Source organism: Crotalus tigris, unplaced genomic scaffold (genome assembly GCF_016545835.1).
Source record: "Crotalus tigris isolate CLP2741 ecotype Arizona unplaced genomic scaffold, ASM1654583v1 scf7180000017668.6805642782:7212621, whole genome shotgun sequence".
Lineage (NCBI taxonomy): Eukaryota > Metazoa > Chordata > Lepidosauria > Squamata > Viperidae > Crotalus > Crotalus tigris.
Genome location: NW_024096554.1, coordinates 6,207,726 through 6,232,306, shown reverse-complemented (window position 1 = coordinate 6,232,306; position 24,581 = coordinate 6,207,726). Strand labels below are relative to the sequence as shown.

General features: G+C 42.1%; 1 protein-coding gene across 2 annotated transcripts in view; it reads left to right on the top strand.

The window, feature by feature from the left end:
• ABL2 (ABL proto-oncogene 2, non-receptor tyrosine kinase) overlaps positions 1 to 24,581 on the top strand; it is an 88,774-nt gene that overhangs the window by 22,794 nt on the left and 41,399 nt on the right. For both annotated transcript variants that reach the window (XM_039337180.1, XM_039337179.1), the window contains exon 2: positions 16,300 to 16,470. In XM_039337180.1, coding sequence (XP_039193114.1) covers positions 16,300 to 16,470 — 171 coding nt within the window. The remainder of the gene's footprint in view (positions 1 to 16,299; positions 16,471 to 24,581) is intronic.

Here is a 24,581-nt window from a genome sequence, read left to right as displayed (position 1 = left end):
ACAAATGTTGAATGGGGCCTCTCAAGACAAACAACTGATACTGGTCTAATAAGTCTTTTATGGCATTCCATTTACACCAGAGGATGGAATGAGGTAATAGCAGTCAAGTTAGCTTTCATTGTATGTGGGAGGAAGGTTCTTAAAATAATGATCAATGACATATGTTCTGAATTGGGATGAATGTGGATGCTTTCTTTCATTTGATTTGCAGAGGATAGATTGGGTAATGTTTAAAACTTGCTGTGTTGTAAACTGCTGGGCATGTTTGTGCCTTTTTCCTGAGGTGAAGCCAGGTATGGAATATTTAACAGATACTGGAAATCAGGGTGAATTAATTTTAAATCCAATCCATTTTAAGTCACAATTCACATTTTGCAACTTATGTGATTCCTGAACAGTCATGTATATTAATAGTTTATTATGAAAATTAAACTCTAATATATTGGAATCAAATCTAATAGTGTATTGACACATATAATTCATATGTCTTTTTCTACTTGTTAATTATAATGGCTTGGAAATACAGATGTTTGTACACTAGAAGTTTTATATTTTATATAAATTTGTATTTAAGGCTGTATTGAAACAAGTATTAGTTAAATGTGTATGGCCACGCAATTCAAAACAATATCAAATGCTATATAATGTAAGAAACAGATAAAAACATCAAATATCAAAATATAAACAACACAAAAGATTTCGCATATCCCATAGTACAGGAATATTGTTGAGGATCCCATGGTTGGTTAGTCTAAAACGGGTAGGCAACCTTGGCTCTTTTATGACTCGTGGACTTCAACTCCCAGAATTCCTGAGCCAGCCATGTTGGCTCAGGAATTCTGGGAGTTGAAGTCCACGAATCATAAAAGAGCCAAGGTTGCCTACCCCTGGTCTAAGACCTTTCATGGACATTTTTAAATGTTAGAGCCCATAAACTCTTGGGGAGGGCAGGAACAGACAAGGCATATTTCCTGAGTCAAATGTTGTTTTATTGACCGTACCTGGAGCATGCCAATGATCAGATCAAACAGGATGGGCAGACCCTAAAGAACATAGCTAGGCCATATGTCAGGAAAGCTTTAATGGTAACTAGACAACCAATTGGGTCATCCTTTCAGGGATATTTCCTTACCAGTTTCCTCAATGCCTTCAACTATGACATAACTTCTAATGTAGTGCCTTCACTGGAAAAGTACATTTAGAGATGTAACTATTTTGAAAATAACAGTACAGATAGTCCTCGACTTACAACAGTTCATTTAATGATTGTTCAAGGTTAAAACGGCACTGAAAAAAGTGACATTATTTTTCACACTTACGACCATTGCAATGTCCCCATAGTCATGGGATCAAAATTCAGACATGTGGCAACTGACGCATATTTATGACAATTGCAGTGTTCTGGGGTCATGTGATAACCTTTTGTAACCTTCTGACAAGCAAAGTCAATGGGGAAGCCAGATTCACTTAACAACCGTATTACTAATTTAACAATTATAGTGATTCATCTAACAACTGTGGCAAGAATGGTCATAAAATGGGGCAAAACTCACTTAACAAAATGTGTCACTTAGCAACAGAAATTATTGCTTCGATTGTGATTGTAAGTCAAGGACAACTGTACAGTACTGTCAAACATTAGTGCGGGAAATGTTTTATATGAGGTTTTGATTTATGTTATAAAAAGTCTTTTATAAAATTTGCATATTATAATTCCACAGTAGTCATGGGTCCCAGATTTTTTGTCATATTTCAATTCCACAGAAGTGATAGGTCCCATATTTTTGATGTATTCTGTAAGTTAGCCCATTTGAGGCACCTTGGTTCAAAAATTGTTGTCCTGTGATGCATTGTTCTTCTCAGTTAAAGGTTATGGGAACGAGAGGTTCTCCAGCATGACGAGTGGAGAATCCACCAATGGGTTTTGCTTGTCTTCTGCCCATAGACTAAGTCAGCCAAATTGCCACGCCCACTCTTCCTGGGACCTCCTCCCAGTCTCGACTTAGTCTAGCCAAAGAGGACATACTCTCAACTTGGCTCCAAGATCAGGTCATATTTTTCTGAAATTTTCTTACCCTTTTTTTCTCCAAGAAAGGGGGTGGGGGGTTGCGAAAAGAACAGCTATTTGTTTGTCGCCCCAGACGATTGCTGAGAAGCCGAACACTCAGCTGTTCATTGGCTAGCCTCAGCTGATTGTCAGAGAAACAACAAAGAGCCGGCCGCCATTTTTGATGCCACATGGTCTCTCAGTTGACGGGAGGCATTCCCTCACCCTGGTAGAAAGCAGGCCTGCTTTATTTTAGCCGCGAAGGAGCTATTTTTCACTGATCACAGCCTCTTTCAGCCAGCCACTGAACTCAGTCCCAAGTGACAGCATTTACCGGAGAAAGCTTGCGGCGGCCATTTTTCAGCCACGAAACTCAGATTTACTGGCTAAATCGGCTCATAGCAGAGCGATTCAAACTGCTCCTTAAGAAAAATATTTTTCAACTTTCTGCATTAACCAGGGGAGTTGGAAAAGCTGCAAACTGAGGTGGGGGGAGAAGAAAGGAAAGAAAGCAGCGTGAGCTGCATTCCCCTCCAGGATCCCTCCACGAGAGAGATAGCAGCTGAAGCCGGCCCTCTCCCCCCCATCTCCTCGTGTAGCTTCAGCCATTCCGCAGTTCTTCTAGAATAAGCCACTAACATTTACTGCTCCCACTGAGCCGTCTACCCGACAGGACTAATTTATTATTATTATTATTATTATTATTATTATTATTATTATTATTATTATTATTATTATTATTAAAGGAGAGCAGAGGTGGAGTCACGTGATTACCCAAATTCAGGTGCAGGTCGTATCATTAATTAGACCGTACCATTAATTGGACATTACCTGGACTATTTCCAGTCCTTGCCAGGTCACTCTGTGACAAGCCGGCCTGCTGCCAGACTCCTTACCACGAGATTCCTCTCAGCCTAGCCCTGAGGTATCTCTAGTACCAATGGCAGACTCTATTGATGCGCAAACAGTACGGGATTCTTCTGTCCTCCAGGACGCAAGAGACCAAGATCTTCTAACTAGGAGGCAACTGGCAGGATCAAGGCCAAGGCAATATCTGGCAAAAGAACCTCCAAGACAGCTGATAGGGAGGCCAAACGTCGACACCAGGCTCTGGAAAAACAATTTTTTATTGCTGAGAAGAGGCAGAACACAGCAGGAGATGATCTTGTCCCACCTGCCTACACAGAGGATGAAATATTTGGCCCACTGCAACCCAGCCAGAGAAACCCCCTTTAAGTGATGGGCCTGAGAGCCTGGGGGTTCCTGATACACACTCAGCAGCAGGACCTCGTCCCTCAGGCAATCAGGGAGCTCTTTCATCAGAACATTTACAATCCCTGATATCTCAGGCCGTCGCTCAGAGCATTGCTGCTACAAGACATCATAGGCCCAGGGCCGGATCTACAGTTTCAAGGGGTAGGTCCTACCTTTCCCAAGAGGAGGACATGGACTACCAGGAATCGATCTCACCTTTTCGCTATCCCAGAAGCAGAGGTTCCCCCACGGAGGACTATGAACAAGCGGACCAGCCACTATCAGATGATAATATATCCCTTGATCTGCCACCATTCATAGGACTCTTTAATCCAACCCTTTTCAAATCCCTGCTCCACAAGGCGAGCAGTACCACAAAGGTCAAGAGCCCAAAGCTCGCCGAGGAGGGACCCTCCAAATGCCAGGACACAAACAGCAGGGTGTTTTCACAACCCACCTATACACAACAATATATCCCTTGCCCTCCTCTCTTCTTTGATACAATTCAGAAAAATTTGGGGACACCGGGTTCCTTTCCCCCAATGGAGGGGACAGATAAGAAACTGTTCAACATAGACCCGGCCTTATCGGAAGTAATAGAGGTCCCGGCTGTAGATGAGCCACTAGCGGCTCTATTCTCCTCCATGGTTTCCAGGGATGCGGCGGAGGCCTTGAAGTCAGAGGACAAGAAAGCGGAACTTACTTTCTGCAGAACACACCAGGCCTCAAGGCTGCCATATCTAACTCTTTTTTCGCTAGGACCTCATTACTCTGGCTGCGCCAACTCCAGGCCAGGATTCCCCAGAGGAAGAGAGAACACACCATGACCTAAGAAGGTTAGTGGCTGCAGCGGAATTCATGGCAGATTCATCACTACATGCCACAAATTACTCTGCCAGGGCTATAGCATCAAACACTGCAGTACGTAGATTACTGTGGCTCAGGCAATGGCGTGCCGACATCAAGGCAAAGTGGCGGTTGGCGACTGCACCCTACAAAGGTGGCCTGCTCTTTGGGGAGGCCCTCGAACCTTATCTGATAGAGAATAAGGACAAACGCAGGGTACTGGGCCACCTCTCAAAGAGGTCAGAGAAGAAGGTCTCCTCATTCCCTCGCAGACAGTCCTTCCAAGCTGAAGCAGGCCCAGAGCCTCCTTTTTCCCGTTCCTATCAACCCAGATCTGACAATTCGACAGAGCCAGTAATAGGGACAGACCTAGACAACAATTCCAGTCGAAGCGGCCCTTTCGAGGAGCGGGGGGCCACCCCTTTTGCAAATCCAAGTGATGGCGGGGAGAGCTCCCCCATTGGTGGCAGGCTGGCCCTATTCGCACACAGATGACAAGCCACCACCACGACCTTTGGGTCCTAAATATCATCAGATTCGGCTATCACTGGAATTCATCTCCAAGCCCCCGAACCACTTCATCCCTTGTCCATCTCCAAAGGACCCGGTCAAACAGAGCCTCATCAAGGAGGCCATCTGGATATCCAGGCCATAGAACCGGTGCAGAAGAGTCAACAGGGACAGGGATTCTATTCCATCTTATTTTTAGTCCCAAAGAGTTCCGGGGTGTGTGGAGAGCAATTCTAGACCTAGTCTAAACAATCATTTGGCATACAGAAAGTTCAAAATGCAGACTCTCCAGTCTATATTAGCAGGCATAAGAAGGGGAGACCTCCTGACTTCTATAGATTTGACGGAGGCACACCTTCACATTCCCATACTTCCCGAACACCGGAAGTTTCTCAGGTTCTGCCATGCAGGCCATCATTTTCAAAACAAGGCCCTACCCTTTGGACTTTCTTCGGCCCCCAGAGTATTCACAAAGGTACTAGCGACACTTGCGGCGCATTTACGAACCATCCCAGTACGCATTCAGTGTTATCTGGACGACATTCTCATTCAATCCTCATCCGTTCAGGCGGCACAGTCAGATCTGATGCTGACCCTAATAACCCTTCAGGAACACGGGTTCTCAGTAAATTTCCAAAAGAATCAAATGGTTCCGTCAACCCGCCTTCTTCAGCTAGGAGCCGTGATAGACACACAAATGTGCGAGGTTTACCTATCTCGAGAGCATCAAATCAGCATTCGAGTTCTGGTCGGTCAGATTCAAAGGAAATGAACCGCCAAACTGGCCACACTCTCCCAACTGCTGGGAAAGATGATCTCATGCTTAGCAATCATACCCTGGGCACGACTTCACTCCAGAAACCTGCAATGGTTCCTGCTTCCATTTCAGAAAATAGGAACCAGTTCCTGCTCCCATTTCAGAAAATAGGAACCAGAGCAACAGTAGACCACTCAGAGTGGAGTCTGCACCCAGCTCTTTTCCAGGAAGCATCAAAGAAGTTTGGTCATCCTGTGTTGGATTTGTTCGCCAGTCCCAAGAACACCCAGCTTCCGAGATTCTTCTCCCGCTTCCTGTTGCCAGGAGTGGAGAGAGCGGACGCACTCTGGGGGCTTTGGCCAAGGAAGTTGTTATATGCCTTTCCCCTTCTTCCTCTGATGCAAGCAACCATCAGAAAGATATTACAGGAACAAGCAGAAGTGATACTTATTGCACCACACTGGCCAAGATGGGTGTGGTTTGCCGATCTCGTAAATCTTTCTATATCTCCTCCGTGGAGAATTCCCAACAACCGAATCTCCCTCAACCAGGGGGCCCTACACCACCCAGAGCTACAGTGGCTTCAACTAGCCGTTTGGCACTTGAGCGGAACCTCCTAGAGGGGGGGAACTACTCACAAAGGGTCATCAAGATGATCCAGGCCTCAAGAAGGCTTACAACTAACAGAATCTATGACTCCACCTGGAGAAATTACTGCAGCTGGTGCGCAAGGCAACAGCTAGACCCTTTTAGGATTACTATCCCAAGAGTCTTAGATTACTTATGGAAGAGTCTTGACAGAGGTTTAGCACCCAACACAATTCACAGATAGGTGGCCGCCCTGTCCTCTATTCTCATATATGGTAACTCTGAACCACTGGCCAAGCAGCCAGTGGTGCGTTCCTTCATAAAAGGCGCAACAAATAACAGACCACCCCCGGTCCATAGATATCCCTCCTGGGACCTGTCTAGGGTCCTACAGGCTGTCACCTCACCTCCATTTGAACCTATTCGGACCTGCACCTTACAGTACTTGACTCTTAAGGTTGCATTTCTGGTCGCCGTTACATCAGCAAGACACATTTCAGAGTTGGCAACTCTATCAGTTAGGGAAGATCTCTGCACCTTCCACAAGGACAGGGTGATCCTTCGTCTGGATCCCTCCTTCATTCCCAAGATTAATTAAGTTTTCCACAGGACACAGGAGGTGGTGTTACCAGATTTTTGACCTCAGCTCTCCCATGAATTGGAGCACAAATGGCACACCTTAGACGTTCTCAGAGCACTAAGGCAATACATTAAGCGAATGGCACCCTTCCATAAATCTGAGCCCCTGTTCACATCCTTCCATGCGAATTCAAGGGGTCGAAGGGTCACAGCTTCCACAATCAGCAGGTGGATCAGAAATTGCATAGCAGAAGCATATCGGGGCAATCACTAGCAGTTCCTAAACAAATCACTGCACATTCTACTTGCAGCGCTGCAACATCAGCAGCATGGGCAACTCAGGCACCGATTGAGGAAATATATAGGGCAGCGATGTGGGCATCGCCTTTCCCTTTTATAAGTCTCTACAAGTTAGATAAGTTTGCATTGGCGGAGGCCTCATTCGGCAGGAGAGTCCTCCAATGTGTAGTGTCAGGAAGTGGGACATAGGCCCAGACGGCTTCCCACTCACAGGGACTGTGAGGCTTTGGTATGTCCCATTGGTGGATTCTCCACTCCTCATGCTGGAGAAGGGGCGTTGTCTTACCTGAACGCCTTTTCTCAGCATGAAGATGGAGAATCCACTCCCACCCTTAGGGCCAGTCAGGGTCCTGTGCTGGGAAAGGATTGAGCCAACACATGAATCATAGCCAACAGCTTCGCCTCAGTTGAGACTGGGAGGAGGTCCCAGGAAGAGGGGGCATGGCAATTTGGCTCACTTAGTCTATGGGCAGAAGACAAGCAAAACCCATTGGTGGATTCTCCATCGTCATGCTGAGAAAAGACGTTCAGGTAAGACAACGCCCCTTCCCGTAGTAGAGATATTATCAAGGATATACCAAGGCATGTCCATAATTGCATTTTGGATCAGCTGCCGCTTCCAGGTGGTCCTCAAAGGCAGCCCCATGTTGAATGGGTTTCACTAGTCCACATGCAAGGTACCCAAAGCATGAGTGAGGGTCTGCTATCCAGGAAAAGACACAATTGATGTTCTTGGCCACAACTGCCACCTGGTCCTTAAGTAGGAGATGTGTCCATAAAAACCCCAAATTTCTCATCAGCCTTACTCAGAGCTTTGATGGATAATGTTGAATGGCTACAGCGTACCTTTTTTGTTTTTGTATTAGTTTCTTTGCTGAAATTCTGGCATTGAAATTTAGTTGCTAATCTCATATTGCTGTATAAAACCCAACAGAAATAGGCTTATCTAGTTAAATTCTAGACTTCTATTGTGATATTATTATTGAAATTTTTATTTCAGTAATAAGATCTGATCCTTCTTAACTATGGGAGGATTATTTGTGAAGTTGGTTAGACTCTGCCATCTCTTTTGACCTGTTGCCGATAATGGGGTGGGTGCGATAATGGGGTGGCATGACGCATCTGGTCCACGGGACGGCAGTTTGACATGCCTGAGTTAGAATGACTTCTTCTTTTCAGTACTGATTCGAAATTGTTCCTTCCTAACCGTAATGGAATGTGTGGAAGGCTTTGGAGTACATGCTGCCTAAGAAACAATCAGGAAAATGGAGAGGGAGCCCTCAAGGGCTTAATGGTCAGAGAAAGGATCATAGGAAGGGTCCGCCCTAATTGATCAGATTGTTAAAAGTGGCAGCAGGAAGTTTGTATCTTCAGATTTGCAAGATTCTGTTACTGTAGCCCACAGGTCGGCAACCTGCGACTCCGGAGCCAATGCAGCTCTTTGAGCCTTCCCCTGTGGCTCCTAGCCTCCTCTGCCTTTGCAGAGAGAGACAGAGACAGAGAGAGGCAATTGCGCTTCCCTGCCCCCCCCCTCTCTCTCCCTTCCTCCCTCTCTCTCTCTCTCTCTCTCTCTCTGTGTGTGTGTGTGTAAAAGAGAGCGCACTCACAGTGTTCTCCGAGGAGCTGAAAAACTTACTGTGCGGAGCTCCTCCCTTTGCTGCGTCTCTGCAGGAAGCAGGAAGCAGGAAAGGCAGAAGAGAGCTAGCTAGCCCAGCTAGGCTGACTCAGGAATTCTGGGAGTTGAAGTCCATGAGTCATAAAAGAGACAAGGTTGCCTACCCCTGAGCTTGTTGGACAACAACTTGAAGCTTGGCAGGTGAGCAGCAGATAGGAGGGGGGGAGAGAGAGAGAGAAAGAGAGAGAGAGAGGGAGGGAGGGGGAGAGAGAGAGGAAAGAGAGAGAGAAAGAAAGAGAGTGGGGGAAGAGGAGTGGTAGACCAAGGGCAGAGAGGGAGGGAGGGAGAGACAGAGAGAGAGAGAGACCCTTTTGACATCTAAAATGAAGATAACACTGCATATATCCTTTTTTTACCTGTGTGTGTGTATGTAATTTTATTCTCTTAAAGCATTCTCTTGGTGATCATTGTTTTAATAGTATGGATATTCCCAAGAGTCATATTTTTACTTTTATTTTTAATGTGTGTAATATTAATATATATATATATATACACACACACACATACATACATACACACACACACACACACCTATAATAAAGATAAAAAAGGATATATGCAGTGTTATCTTCATTTTAGATATCAAAAGGGTTTTGTAGCTCCCGGTGTTTTGTTTTTGGTGGGAAACGGGTTCAAGTGGCTCTTTGAATGTTTTGGGTTGCCTACCCCTTCTGTAGCCTAATAGTAAGCTGGATTTACAGGAGCTCATCTAGTCATGTTTCCTGTCTGGTTTACCCAGGAAGGCTGACATCATACAGATCCTCATTACCTCTGGTCACTTGGTCAGCATTACAATAGCATCACCTGGACAGGGATGGAGATGTATAACTGAATATCATCAGTGTAATGCAGTGATAATCTCATGCCAGCGAATGTTCTCACCCAATGTTTTCATTTAGATATTAAAGAAGAGAAAGAAAAGATTTGAGTTCTGAGGCACCCTGCATTGGAGAAGGGCCTAGGGCTTGTCCTATCAATCCACACTGAAACGTGGAAAAAGAAGGAGTACCACTGCAAAACAGTGCCTCCCACTCCTAGTCTCAAAGCCAGCTAAGAAGGGTACTGTAGTCAATTGTATTGAAAGCTGCTGAGAAATTCAGGAGGCCCAGGATGATTGCACAAGCCCCACCTTGAGCCCTCCAGAAGTCATCTGCTCCTGTGACCAATGCCATCTCAATACTGTACCTTGGCTTGATTCCTAGGCTGAAAAGCGTTAGAGCTGTCTGTAGCTAAGCACCAAGCACACCCTCAACAACCTTCCCTAAAAATATAGACACTGATAACAATGCAGTTACAGATAGTGCTCAACTTACAACCAATTGTTTAATGATCATTTGAAATTATGACAGACTCCCCCAAATGGTACTTCTGACCCAGATTTGAAGTTCTGGCACCCTCCCTCCAGGATCACGTGATTGCATTTTGTGTGCTTGACAATTATCACTCATTTACAGCCATTTGCCGTGTCCTGTGGTCCTATGACCATGATTTACTATGGATTTCCCCCACCCAGAAACCGATGTTTACTTCTGGTTTCTGGCAAAAAATGTCATTGCAAATAATGAGTTCACATAATACCTGTGACATTTGTTTAATGACCATGCTATTCACTTTATAACTGCTATGTTTGCCTAACCACCACTGCAAAAAAAAAAAAAGTCATAAAATTAGATTGGGCACATGATGATCCACTTAATCATATGACATAATGACTTATGATCGTAATTCTAGACACTATTATAGTCGAAAAATGGAGATTACCTGCACTGGATATTCATGATGTACAGCCTAAAATAATGGGTAAAAATTACAGTTCTGCCACTTATGTAGTGTGAGTCATCGAGATGCATTTGTGTCTAGCCATAAGCTAGGCTTGCTGTGTTGTCTGAATGCAATCTTGTATCAAGTTGAAAGCCGAGCAAATTTGACAGCTGGTGTTGGACATTTGTCTTTTGCTACAGGCATAAATTAGGAGCTCATGAAGAGTTCACACCAAAATCCTAGTTTAATTTTATACATACTGAAAAATATTACACGTCAATATATGTTAACTGTCAGCTAAGGGGGAAAAATTTCTATTCAGCAATCTTAATTCTAAACTATGAATTAATTTCATTGTTATGTCCTCTCAATTTCAGAAATGTTTGAACATAGAATTTGTTCCTTGCTTCCTAGCAGTTGGAAAAGTTCCATGTCTCCTGTTTCCAGTTGCTAAAAAGAATGCTTTGCTCATTGCTTCCCCACCCACACCAACTGTCTTGCCTTTCCTGTTGGCTCCTGTTCTTCTCAGTAGTGTGCATAGCAGGCTGTGTTGCAGGGGGACTTTTGGATTTGGGATAGTGGTTGGATTGGCTTTCTGTAAGAAGCAGCATGATTGTGGAGATAGTGCTTCAGTCTAGTAGTTTTGACAGAGAGTGTGATGAGCAACTCAGCTCCTTTTCTGAGGAGGTATCTACTTCCAATTTTTTTGATTTGAAAGGTATGCTTGAGAAACAATATTTTCTATGACTCTTATTCTACCATTGTGTAAAAATGTATGTTTCCCTCTTGAGGTTCTTGAAAGAATTAAAAGTGTATTAAAGTTTGATTTACAGTACAGGGATCTTACTGACTCAGAACGATAGGATGGGCAGTTTGCCATCTTTTTATTAAAAATTGGTGAGCATTGTTGAAAGTAATACATTAGAAGAAACACTTGTTTCAATTGTAATTATTAAGACCTTTTAACATTCTTTTTTCCATTATATTTGTAAGAGAACTGTTTTCTTAAAGAGATTAAAGAAAGTGATTAATCATAGATATTTGAGATTATTATAATCTTTTTGCTTCTTATACAGACAATGCCTGTAATTTTTAATTGGAGATTAAATTAAATTATATTGGTCAGTCGTATTGGCAATCTGTGGTAAATCTGGGATGAGAGAATACAATCATTCCGATCTGGCTTGATTTCTCAGTTACATTCTGGATCATTTCCAAGAGTTCAGAATTGGGAGGATGAGGGAAAAAAGGACTATTTTATTACATTTGATTTCAGTTGGTAGATCTCAGCACTTTCCATTAAGGGGCTATCCAATTTCCCCATAAAGCCATTAGAAGAGATCATCCAGTGTCATGTGATAAGGTATAATCAGTATAGGTATTCCTCAACATACAACCATTCCAAATTATGACACACCTGAAAAATCGGACCTGTGACCCAGATTCAAATTTCCAACAGTTGAGGACCCTCCACAAGTTACATGACCGAACTTCAGGTGCTCAGCAACATGGCTTCATTTACAATTGCTTGCAGCATCCCACAGTCATATGACCACGTTTTATGATAGTTTTGCTGAAAATCAGCACTTCTGATTTCCGGTAAAACCGTGCTGATAGCAAACCACTGATGTGCTTAATGTCTGCTGGAAAAAAGGTCATAAAATCAGGTCATAATATGACCAACCCGTTTTTTTTTTATTGAAAACTTTTTGAAAGTTTTACAAAAAACAAAAAAAGACAACAACAAAAAACAAGACAACCCTCACCCAAACCCTCCCAAACCACCCCCCTCCCTCCCCCCCGAGCTTCCCAGAGCTGAATATAGGCTTAATTAAAATTTTAAAAATTCTAAAAAAAATAATCAACTTATAAGATAATTAACAATAAAATATATATAAAATAAAAACATAAGCATTAAGAAAAAAAATACTTAAAAAAAAGAAAGAAAAAGGAAGAAAAAAAGATATAAAAGAAAAGAAAAGAAAGAAAGAATACAATCTATAAAATACAAATTTAAATACAAATTATGAAAAAGCTAGATGGTATTTCTTTATAGCCAATTTGTATTGTATGAAATTTATCCATTTTTCCCATACGGCAAAAAATTTCTCCTGTGATTGATCCTTTAAGAAAGCCGAAATCTTTGCCATTTCCGCCAGATAAGAAACTTTAAAAAACCACTCTTGCAAAGTAGGCAAAGATTCCTTCTTCCAGTATTGCCCTACTAACAGCCTTGCGGCTGTAATCAAATTTAGCATCAATATAGTCTCTTGAGTATCACAATCGGTAACAATACCTAACAAAAATAATTGTGGGGTAAATTTTACCCTCCTTCTAAAAATTCTTTGAATATTCCACCATATCTTAATCCAAAAAGCTTTTATATTTTTACACGACCACCAGATATGATAGTAAGTAGCATTCAAACATCCACATCTCCAACATTTAGGCTGTAAGTCAGGATACATACGAGACATTTTTTGTGGATCAAGGTGCCATCTATAAAACATTTTATAAAAGTTCTCCCTTAGGTTCTGGGCTTGCGTAAATTTAACATTTCTCACCCAGATAATTTCCCAGGTGTCCAATAGAACTGGTTCACCAAAATTTTGTGCCCATTTAATCATACATTCTTTAATTAATTCTGATTCTGAATCCAGTTCCACTAGAACCCCATAAATTCTCTTAATATGAGTTCGCCTTTGATCTCTTACTTGTTTAAAGAGATTCTCATCTTCTCTAAGCAAGCCTGTACTACTATCCATCTTCCATCTATCCACTATCTGTCTATATTGAAACCATGAATAAGTAATATTTTCATATACTAAATCTTCCAAAGATTTTAACTGCCAATTTTGACCATCCCATTTAAGTAATTGTGTATAAGAAACCCTATCCATTTTAACTCCTCTCCTTATCCCCTCTATTGCATGCCCAGGTATAGCCCATAGTGGTATTTTAAAATCACTTTTATAATATTTCCTCCAAACCCGAAGTAGAGGAGTCCTTATAATATGAAATTTAAAAACCCGATCCACTTTTTTATTAAAAATTAGATAGGCATGCCATCCAAAAAGTAAATCCCAACCCTCCAAGTGGAGTATTTCTACATTTGTTAAGTTTACCCAATCACTAATTAGTGTTAAAACCACGGCATCATAATATAATTTCAAATTCGGTACCTTGAGTCCACCTCTTTCACGGAAATCCTGCAAAATTTTGAGCTTTACCCTTGGTTTCTTCCCTGCCCAAATGAATTTATTAATACCTTTCTGCCATTCATTTAAATTAACCTCATTCTTTAAAATGGGTAACATTTGAAACAAAAAAAGAAATTTTGGTAAAACATTCATTTTAATCACTGCAATTCTTCCCATAAGAGATAACTGTAACTTCTCCCAATTCTTTAAGTCTTTCTGTACCCTGACCCACAGCCTTTCATAATTATATTTATACAATTTTGCATTAGAAACAGACAAAGTAACCCCCAAATATTTTGTCTTATCAACAACCTCAAAGTCAGTCAAATTAACCAAAATCTGCTTGTCCAAATTAGTCTTATATTTTAGTCTTATTATTATTAATTTTAAAGCCCGAAACCCGTCCATATTGATAAATCAATTGTAGTAACTTTACTACAGAATAGGTAGGTTGAGACAAAGTAACCACCAAGTCATCTGCAAAAGCTCTTAACTTATATTCTTTTTTGTTTACTTCTATTCCCTTTATTTCCTGCGACTCTCGAATTTTAATCAGCAAAATTTCCAATGTTAAAACAAACAGTAACGGTGACAATGGACATCCCTGTCTTGTACCTTTTTCTATTGCAAAAACCTCTGACAAACCCCCATTGACAATAATTTGTGCCGTTTGTTTTTGATATATAGAACCAAAAGCTTGTAATATTTTTTCTCCAAAGTTCATCTCCTCAATTACTCTTAACATAAACTGCCAGTTCAATTGGTCAAAAGCTTTTTCAGCATCTAAAAATATCAGCCCAGCAGAGATTTGGTTATTTTTATCTAAATATTCTAATAAATTAACAACTTGTCTAACATTATTTTTCATGTACCTACCAGTTATAAAACCCGATTGATCCTTATGTATAAGCTGATACAAAACCCTCATGAGCCTATTCGCTAAATTTTTTGTAAAAATCTTATAATCTACATTTAAGAGAGATATAGGCCTATAATTCTTTGGTAAGGTAAGATCTTGATCCTCTTTTGGAATCAAAGATATAAAAGCACTGCGCCATTACGGAGGAATCTCTGAACCCTGTAATATGTTATTAAAAAGCTCACATAAAGGTTGGGTCATCTCTTCTACTAAAGTTTTATAATAAATGGATGTCAAACCATCCGTACCCGGCGCTTTGCCTAATTTTAATTGTTTAATAACTGTCACAATTTCCTCATTGGTAATTAAATCATTAATTTCTTGTTTCTGATCTTCTGTTAATTTAGGAAAATTGGCCTCACTTAAATAATTATTTATATCTAAAAATTGTACATTCGTACTCTTATATAATTTTTGGTAATAATCTATAAAGATTTCTTAATCAACTCCTTCTGATACACTAATTTGCCATTGTAATTTATTTATCTATAGTTCTCTGTCTCTGTTTCTTTCTTAATTGATAGGCCAACCATCTCCCTGGTTTATTAGCATTACAAAATGTATTTTGTTTCATAAACAATAAGTTAGTTGCAGTTTGATCAGCCATCAGCATGTTAAATTGTGTTTTTAACAATTTTATAGATTCTTTAATCTTTTCATCTGTAGGATTTAGAATCAGAGAATCCCCAATCCTCTTGTCTACTCCATTGTACTATGTCCTTAATAACATTCCTGTTAATATAATTAGAACATGGATAGAAAACAACGTATAGAACTAAGACCAGAAATATTCCTGTTGGGTATTGTACCAGGGAAATACAATAAAGAGAAAATATATTTAATTATTCATATAATTACGGCAGCCAGGATTGTGTTTGCACAAAATTGGAAAGCACTGAAAGCCCCCCTAGAGGGAGAGGTGATTGGGAAAATACTAGAATGTGCAGAAATGAATAGACTAACAATGACAATTAAAGATAAGACAGAGTCAGACTACTATGAAATCTGGGGAACTTTTTATGATTGGCTGAAAAGAAAATACGGTTAAAAGATAGTTAACATCAATTTAGATGGAAGAAGAAGGAGCAGATAAGGAGGGAGACTCAGGCGACACAGTATTGAATAATTGGAGGTTGTATAAATATTTATAGAAGTATATATCGAGAAGGTTAGATAAATAGAAGTATTAATGTAAGAGAAAATTAATCTTATTGTATATAATACAGATAGGGAAATTTGGAGAGAGAAGTTGCTCGGACATTACCCCTGAATTGTATCTGAAGAGGGATGAGAAAGGAGAGGAGAGAGAAAAGAGTAAAGGAGGGGAGAAGGAAGGAGGAAGGTTAGAGGAGAAGTGGGGAGAAAGGGGAGGAGATTGGTGAAGGAAAGAGAAGAGGAGAGGAAGAAGAGGGAAGTAGGGAAGAGAAGAAAGGGAGAAAGAAGGTAGAGAAGAAGGAGTGTGGATGCAGTGAAAGGGGAAAGGGCCGAGCAACACCAAAAGTCATGTGTATGTATTTATTTCATTTTATTAAAAGTATCTTATATATGGATGTAAAAAGAATGTATGTTAACATCTGATAAATATCACGGTATATGTATGGGGGAGAGTTTGGAAAAATAAAAAAATATTATAAAAAAAAATAACATTCCTGTTGACTAAGCACTGCATGTATGAGGTGAAAAGTTCTAATTCATTTAAGCACAAGATTTTAATTTTTATATGATATTATTTCTGCTAGTCTTTTGATTATGAAATTGTATCTCATCTTGATTTTTATGTGCCATTCAGGACCACCGTCACTACATTACCATATTTCAAAGAAAATTTAAAAAACGCTTTTCTTTCCTTTGTTTTCTTTTCAGAGGCTCTCCACCGCCCCTTTGGTTGTGACACTGAACCACAGGCACTGAATGAAGCTATCAGGTGGAGTTCCAAGGAGAACCTTCTAGGAGCCACTGAGAGTGACCCCAATCTTTTTGTTGCACTTTATGATTTTGTAGCAAGTGGTGACAACACACTCAGCATCACTAAAGGTAAACATAATTACCTCCTATTTATACATAAGAGAGCATGTATGAATGTAATAAGAAACAGACCTAATTTTGATGTGCATTAAGAGTAACAGAAGTTTGCAATAGTGGCGAATATTTGTAGGTCGGGTTAGGATGAGGGTGAAGTTCGTTTGTCGGTGTCAGTAATAAAATGTATTTATTGAAAAGGCAACAGCAATAATTATTACAGGAAAAGCTGAAGGGCACAGAAATGATAGGTTATCAAATGTGGGGAAATCATAAATATATCTCACAACTTTTTATCAAGAAGGAAGGAGATTGTACTTTCTTATATTCTTTAAATGTAGGAAAATATATTCCTTTATATTTTTTCTTTAAGCAAATGATAACAACTCAAAATTTATTTACATTTGATTTAAAAATCAAATTTACCAAGATCAAATTTTATTTCATTAAACTATGAGAATATTTTCTTTATCTAAAATAGTATTGTATAATGTGATTTGTAATATTGGCCAAAAATAGGCAACTATTACTAAAATGTCAACATGACTAATCATATGTAAAGCCTTGAATTTGATTGTCCTAGTCAGAAAAGAGAATTATGTGCCAGGATTATAGAACACTCTGAATTTCAAAGTGGACTCCCTGAATGTGATGTATGTATGTGATAGTTGACTTAAGATTCATTGCGTAGGCAACAAACGTGGCTTATACTGTATTAACTTTTTGCTCAAATCTACAAGACACTTACAAAAATAGCATCAGAATACACTATTGTTCCATATTTGCCCTGTTAGTGCATCTACCAGTTGGTAAATTGTTGAGCTTAATACATGTTCTTTCTTAGAAATGAATTATTTTCTTTGTGACAGAATGCTATTTAATTTGCTACTAAAGTAGGCAGTAGCTTTTTCTGTAGTAATTTTTGATTCAAGGAATGAGGCACAACAGCAGTTCTCCATCTAAACTGCATTGAATGACAGACCTGCTACGATTTAGCAGTAAGTTGTATCACAGTTGTGGTACTTCCTGCCCATTCTGTCCAGGCAAATATTCTTAGTTTTGATGCTCTTTTCACTATGATCAGTCACAATTCCTTTGCCTCTCCCCTCCTTTTAATTTTTTTTTTTTACTTTGCAGAATGGTTATCCAGTCTCTAATTCCTGATCTGTAGATACTATATCAAGAGAGTATTTAAACCCCAGGTTATCTTTAAATATTCTTAGGAAGGAGATTTTTTTTTTAAAAAAAGAAAATTGATTCTGTTAGAGCTTTTTGCTAAAGTCTTTGATGCTGTAAAATTATTAAATATTAGAATACAGATTTGGTGATATAAGAGATGGGTGTTTCAAGATGATCATGATCATTGTGGTTTTCATTTTGGGATTAGGCAAGTCTCCTATGACAATCATTTTGTAAATGGATATATTAGAGGTTAAAATAATTCCAAATGTCACCTAGTCCCCTCAAAAATTATTTTACTCCCCTTGTATAAAGATCGGTAAGCATTCACTTTGGTGTACTGCACATGAGAGAATGCTGTCTACAAAGAAGTAGAATTCAATATTGTTGATACCTTGGCACCTAACCATCTGTCATCATTTCATTCAGTTAATTTTCTATAACCTTGGATTTTTACTTGGTTTGATCTGATCATATATAGTATTTAGCTGAATCCTAATAAATTGGAGATTCTCAGTACTTCTGATGTTTGGTGAAGCTGAAAAATACTTCTGATTTACAGAATTCAGTCTCCTTTAGTAATTCAAGTATATGATTTTCATATTCCTGAATATGCCATTATACTGTCCAATTTCTCCAGCATGTCAGAATGGAGAATCCACTAATGGGGTTAACTGTGTCCTGCTGCCCAATTTAGACCAAATCAGTCAAGTTGCCACGCCCCTCCTGGAGCAGGAGACGCCCCAGTTTCGATTTGGTCTCTGCCCGGACGGACATGATAACTTGGCACCAAGCTAAATTGAAGAGTGCAGGTTGTATTCAGTATATTTTAATCCCACCGCTGCGGGGTTACGTCTCATGGAGAAACCATCATTTACAGATCAGCTCCAAGCCATGATATCTCAGGCCATAGCACAGGCTATGGCATCCATGGCGTGGCCACAATCATCCTTCGCTCCAGTGACCTCCCGGGCTTCCTCCAGTCCCTCGCGTCCCAGTGAGGGTCGCTATCCGGACTCAGCATCACCATCCCGTTCCTGCGAGAGTGAGGTCTCAGATTATGGGGAGTATAGTCATGTGGAGGGTTAGTGGTCAGATGATGAGGAGACTCCTTCGGAGGTCCCTCCCCTCATGGGCTTATTTAACCCCACTCTCTTCCCACCCTTGCTCCGCAAGACTTGTGCCACCGGTAAGATCGGCCCAGAGCAAGCCCCGGTTCCCCAACAGGCTCCTAGTCAGGACACTAGCCCGTTCTTTTCCGTACCGGTGGTCAAACATCAACAAATTCCTTCTCTCCCCCCCCCCCATGTTTTTGATGTCAATGCTGCGAATACTGTATATCCTTGCTTTGACAATATGCAAAGACAATGGGATATTTCACAATTGCTCTTCAGTAATAAAAAAAATAAAAAAATGTTTAGGTATTTTTTGCTGTCTTTGTGTCATTTGGAGGAAATTACAGTAGGTTTAACTTTTTTTATAAGTTCAGTTTGTATCAGTTTCTGACAACAATTATGAACCATATTAAATATGAAACGGTATTAGAGGTTTCATACTTCTCTAATGCATCCATTCAAAATTCATTGTCTGACGTACTTTCCTGATTTCTAGATTCCTTATTTATCAAAGAGGAAAAAGAATGAGAAACTAGGAATAAACTTTATAGTCCATCCCATTAGTATGGCAAATTCTAACCTATGTTAAAAGTGATTGTATGGCCCATCTAATCTTGCACAGGCTGAAGACTTATGGACAGGATAGATTACTCCCATGATTCTGAGTCAGCACTGAGAAAGATATATCTAGAGCAGTGGTTCTCAACCTTTTTAATGCCGCGACCCCCAACTGGTCGTAAGTCGAGGATTACTCAACCGATCATAAGTCAAGGACTACTCAACTGGTGCAGCATCGTTTGCAGAATGGGACTTTTGGCGGGCTCAGCAGGGCAGAGACAGCCTGGACAATTCCTATTGGCTTTCGAAAGCCAATAGAATTAGACTCTATTCAAGAGAGTCTATACTATTGGCTTTCAAAAGCCAATAGAATAAAAGGGAGTAGCACATCCAAGGTAAAGGGGGAAAAAACGGCGGACTGCGTTGTTTGGCGACCCCCGTGAAATGGTCGTTTGACCCCAAATGGGGTCCCGACCCACAGGTTGAGAACCACTGATCTAGAGGTTAGTAGGTTAGTGAAGCCTGACTTCATTTGGTCTATGGAGCACAATGTACTTTGTGTCAATGCTGCGAATACTGTATATTCTTGCTTTGACAATATGCAAAACTGTCTGGTATTTATTGGGTTAATACTTAGCTTAGAGTGGGGGGGGGGACAGCCCGGGAAAGAAAGAGGAAGTAAACTTTTGACCTTCACACTAATTGGATAATGTGACCTGTGACTGCATGAGAAGGGAGGGGTTTAGCAAGAAAAGCTTGATGCCAGCGAAAGGAAGTTCGGATTCTGGCATCAACCCGTCCATCATGGTGACCGGCAAAACTGTAGCTCTGCAATAAAGACTTTAGAAAACATGCCTGAAAGTTCTTTGAAGTGCTTCATTAGTCGGAACCTGTGACATCATGCCAGAATCCAACACTCTTTTCAAACGATCTGCGTCCCGAACTCCATCAGCTGCCTCTATGCCTGAGAGGAGCTGGCAAAGTTTTGGGGAAGATCTCATTATGGAGAAAGAAAGATTGCCTGAGACCAGCCCCGTAGCTGCAACAGTTTCCCCGGGGGGGAAAGTGACGGCCAGCAAGCCGGGGGAGAGAGGAATTTGGCAGATTTCCCAGCTGAGAGCGAAGACTTCAAGAGCAGAATGGACAGATAACACAGTTATGGGTGAGTCGTTGGAAAGATTTCAAAACTTAGAAATGAAAAACAGAAATCAGTTCCTACAAAGTGAAACCTACAGGCCCTCTATTGCAAATGTTCCTGCCATGGGCTCCAGCCCTGAGAGAGAGAATCCCAGTCTGAATCTTCTGCAGCAAAGGGGAAATTGGGTTTCCCAGCAAGTGGCTGATCCATGTCCTCTGAACTTACCACAGCTAATAGAGGCCTTGCAATGTCTTGGGGTGGTACAGAAGCCAGGAAATCAGCAGCTGGGGGGAGAACAGCCACAGCAAGGAGGTTGGCCACAGCCCCCAAACGTGCAACCCCTGGGCATAAATCTGCAGCCAGGTTGGGGCCTACAGCAACTGGGGTGGCCACAAGAGCAGCAGGAAGCCTGTCAGACCCTGCCTTTGCCGGCCAGAGACCCCAACCCTGAAGAGAGGGTGAGTTCCAGTCTGAGGCATCTGCAGCAATGGGTAGATGGGTTTCCCCAGCAGATGAATAATCATGAGCAGCAGAGGGCATCACCACCCCCTGCAACCCAAGAACAGAGAAGACCACCACAACCCCCACTTGCACAGCCACCATTGGGAGGCCTACAGCAACAGGGGGCACCATCCAACCCCACTGGCCAGCAGCAGAGGGCCCAGCAGCCGTGGAACCAGCCCCAGTGGGGGCCACAGCAGCCTGTGTTCGCACCACCCTTCAATGCAACCTTTGATGGGGACCCAGAGAAGCTGATTTTTTTTCTCAACCAAGTGCGTTTTCACTTGAAATGCTGGGCCTATCTGTACCCGGAACCAGGGGCCATGGTCGATGTTATTGCGTCCAACCTAGAGGGAGAAGCATCTGAATGGCTGAACAATCTATATAGCGAGCAATCCCCCGAATTGGAAGATCCCCACCTCTTTCTTTTAAGTCTGAGAGAACGATTTGAGGACCCATCCATTGGCCTCAAAGCAGCAGGACAAATTCACAAAATAAAACAAGCTGGGAGGCCTGCCCTGGAGTATGTGCGAGAATTCCGCAAGATAGCAGGTCGAATAGAGGGGTGGCCTGAGCAGTCCCTCATCTATTTCTTCATTGAGGGATTAGACGATCACCTCTCTCAGGCCTGCATCTATCGAGAAATACCTGATCGGCTTCAGGAGTGGTACCAGACAGCCGTGAAGCTAGATGTTAAGCTCTCTCGCTATAAAAAGCCTCCCCCACAGGAACCCGAACAGCAACCAGAGCTACCTGGACAGCAATCACCCACACGAAAGCCTTCAACTACTGCAAGGGCTGAGAGACCCAGGCCACCTGCACGCCCTTCCTTCGACTGTTTCCGGTATGGACAAGGAGGACAGCGAGCGGCCACCTGTCCAGTCCCCTACCCTCGACTGCAGAGCAAGCCAGGACCGGCAATGCAAAAGAAATCTGCTCAGCGGCTAACAAGAGAAAAATCCAATCGACCCATGCAAGAACCAATTGCCCAGGTTACACTTCACACACAGGAGGATGCCAAGACTCCAGGTGGACCTGCCCCTGCTCTTCCCTTCTTTGATAGCGACGATGAAGGAGAAAACGACCCAATGGTGAGTCGACAAATCCTGCCTTTTTCACTGGCCGCCAAACTTATAATCCCTAAGTCTGGGGCACAAATAGACTTAAACGTACTAATTGATTTGGGATGTACCCGCTGCATTATTAGTCTGGCGTTTGCCATGAAAATGGGCATAAGGGCAAAACAGCTTTCCAAACCGATGAGATTTGAGCAAGCCGATGGCTCCCTGATGGGAGGGACTCTTATTACACAATTAACTGAGCCCTTACGCCTAGAAATAGGTACACACTGGGAGTTTATTCGTTTCCTGGTGGCTCCAAAAATGACCGAGGCAGTGATCCTAGGACTAGCCTGGTTGGACAAATGGAAGCCATTTATCTGGTGGGAGAAAGGAATGAGAATTGTGAGACTACCTATAGGGCCTGATCCCCCCATTGATTCAACAGACGTTACTGGGCATCTTAGGCCACCCAATGAGCGAGTGCACATGGCCGCCTCACTGACTCCAGGTGAACCAGTCATCCCCAAAGAATACTTGGACCTGGCGGAAGTGTTCAGTGAAAAAGAATGTGATGCCCTACCCCCTCACAGACCCAATGACTGCTCCATCGAACTGGTGCCCGGAGCCAAACTCCCACGTCCGAGGATGTATGCTATGTCCCCCCTCGAAATGGAGGAGATGCAGCGATATGTGAACAAGAACCTAGCGAGGGGGTTTATTGAACGGGCCAAATCTTCCGTGGGAGCCCCTGTGTTGTTCAAAGAGAAAAAAGATGGGTCTCTTCGTCTCTGCGTAGACTACAAGGGACTCAATGCTGTAAGTGTGGAAAATAAATACCCCCTCCCCCTTCTAAAGGATTTATTGACCCATCTGGCTAAGGGGAGTGTCTTCACTAAGTTAGACCTAAGAGAGGCATACTACCGGGTGAGAATAAAAGAGGGAGACGAGTGGAAAACTGCCTTCAACTGTCCAATGGGGAGCTATCAGTTCAAAGTCATGCCATTTGGACTACAGGGGGCCCCAGCTGTATTTATGCAGTTGATCAATGAGGTTCTACATGATCACTTGTACAAAGGGGTTTTGGTGTATCTTGATGATATCCTGATATACAGCACAAACATGACTGATCACATAAAGCTAGTGAGAGAAGTGTTAAAGAAACTATTGAATGCCAAGCTTTATGTCAAATTGTCAAAATGTGAATTTCACCAAACCCAATTAGACTATCTTGGCTACCGAATTTCCAATGAGGGTATTGAAATGGATCCGGCCAAGGTGAAAACTATAATCGAATGGCAGCCCCCAAGGACTCGCAAACAGCTCCAGAGCTTTCTGGGTTTTGCCAACTTTTATCGTCAATTCATCCCTTCTTTTGCCGAGATTTCCCTTCCTCTTACAGAACTACTCAAAACAGGCAAAGGAGGAGGGAAGCCACGACCGGGCCAACCACTAGCATGGACAATGAGCTGTCAAACAGCTTTTGAGAATTTAAAGAGACTATTTGCCGCTGAACCGGTTCTAAAGCACCCCTGCCCAGGGGAACCCTTTGTGATTCAAGCCGATGCCAGCGATGTGGCGGTTGGAGCAGTGTTACTTCAAAAGAACAAAAATGGGATCCTGCAACCCTGTGCCTACACCTCTAAGAAATTCACTGAGAGCGAGCGAAGATGGGCAATCTGGGAGAAAGAGGCCTTTGCAATTTGGTGGGCGCTATTGAATTGGCGACACTATCTAGAAGGGAGCAAGGTGCCATTTGAGGTATGGACAGATCACAAGAACTTAGAGGCACTGAAAACTCCCCGCAAATTGTCACCAAAGCAAGTACGGTGGGCACAGTAATTTAACCGCTTCAACTTCACTCTAAAGTACATACCAGGAGGAAAGAACTTTCTAGCTGATGCGCTATCCCGGTTACCCCAGTACAAAAGTGAACGAGAGCAGGTTAACGAGGCAATTATCCCCAATCCACAAACCGTTGCTCAACTTACACCTCGCAGGGTCCTGAATCCAGATGACCCTGGAGTGAAGAAAATAAAACGAGAGCTCCTCACTGACCAATGGTTCAAAGATAATCAAGCGTCCCTAACATGCAAGGATGGCTTGGCTTACAAAGGGGGGAAGTTATATTTGCCAGAAGCGCTCCGTCTTAATGCTCTCAACCACAGCCACGATGTAAAGCAGGCTGGACACTTTGGATATTTGAAAACCCTACACCTCACCCGCCGGCAATTCTGGTGGCCGGGGCTGAAAAAGGATATGGAAAACTATGTAAAAAGTTGTACTGTATGTGCCACAATGAAAAGAATCCCGGGGAAAACTCCTGGGTTACTGCAACCCGTGGCAGACCCTTCTCAACCCTGGGAAGAAATAGCTATGGACTTTATAGTGGACCTACCTGAAAGTAGGGGAAATACTGTCATCTGGACTGTGATAGACCTGTTCTCGAAACAGGCTCATTTCATCGCCTGCAAAGGACTCCCATCTGCCCAATGCCTGGCCAAATTGTTCCTGAAACATATCTACCGGCTGCATGGTGCCCCTAAGCGAATAATCTCAGACAGGGGGGTGCAATTC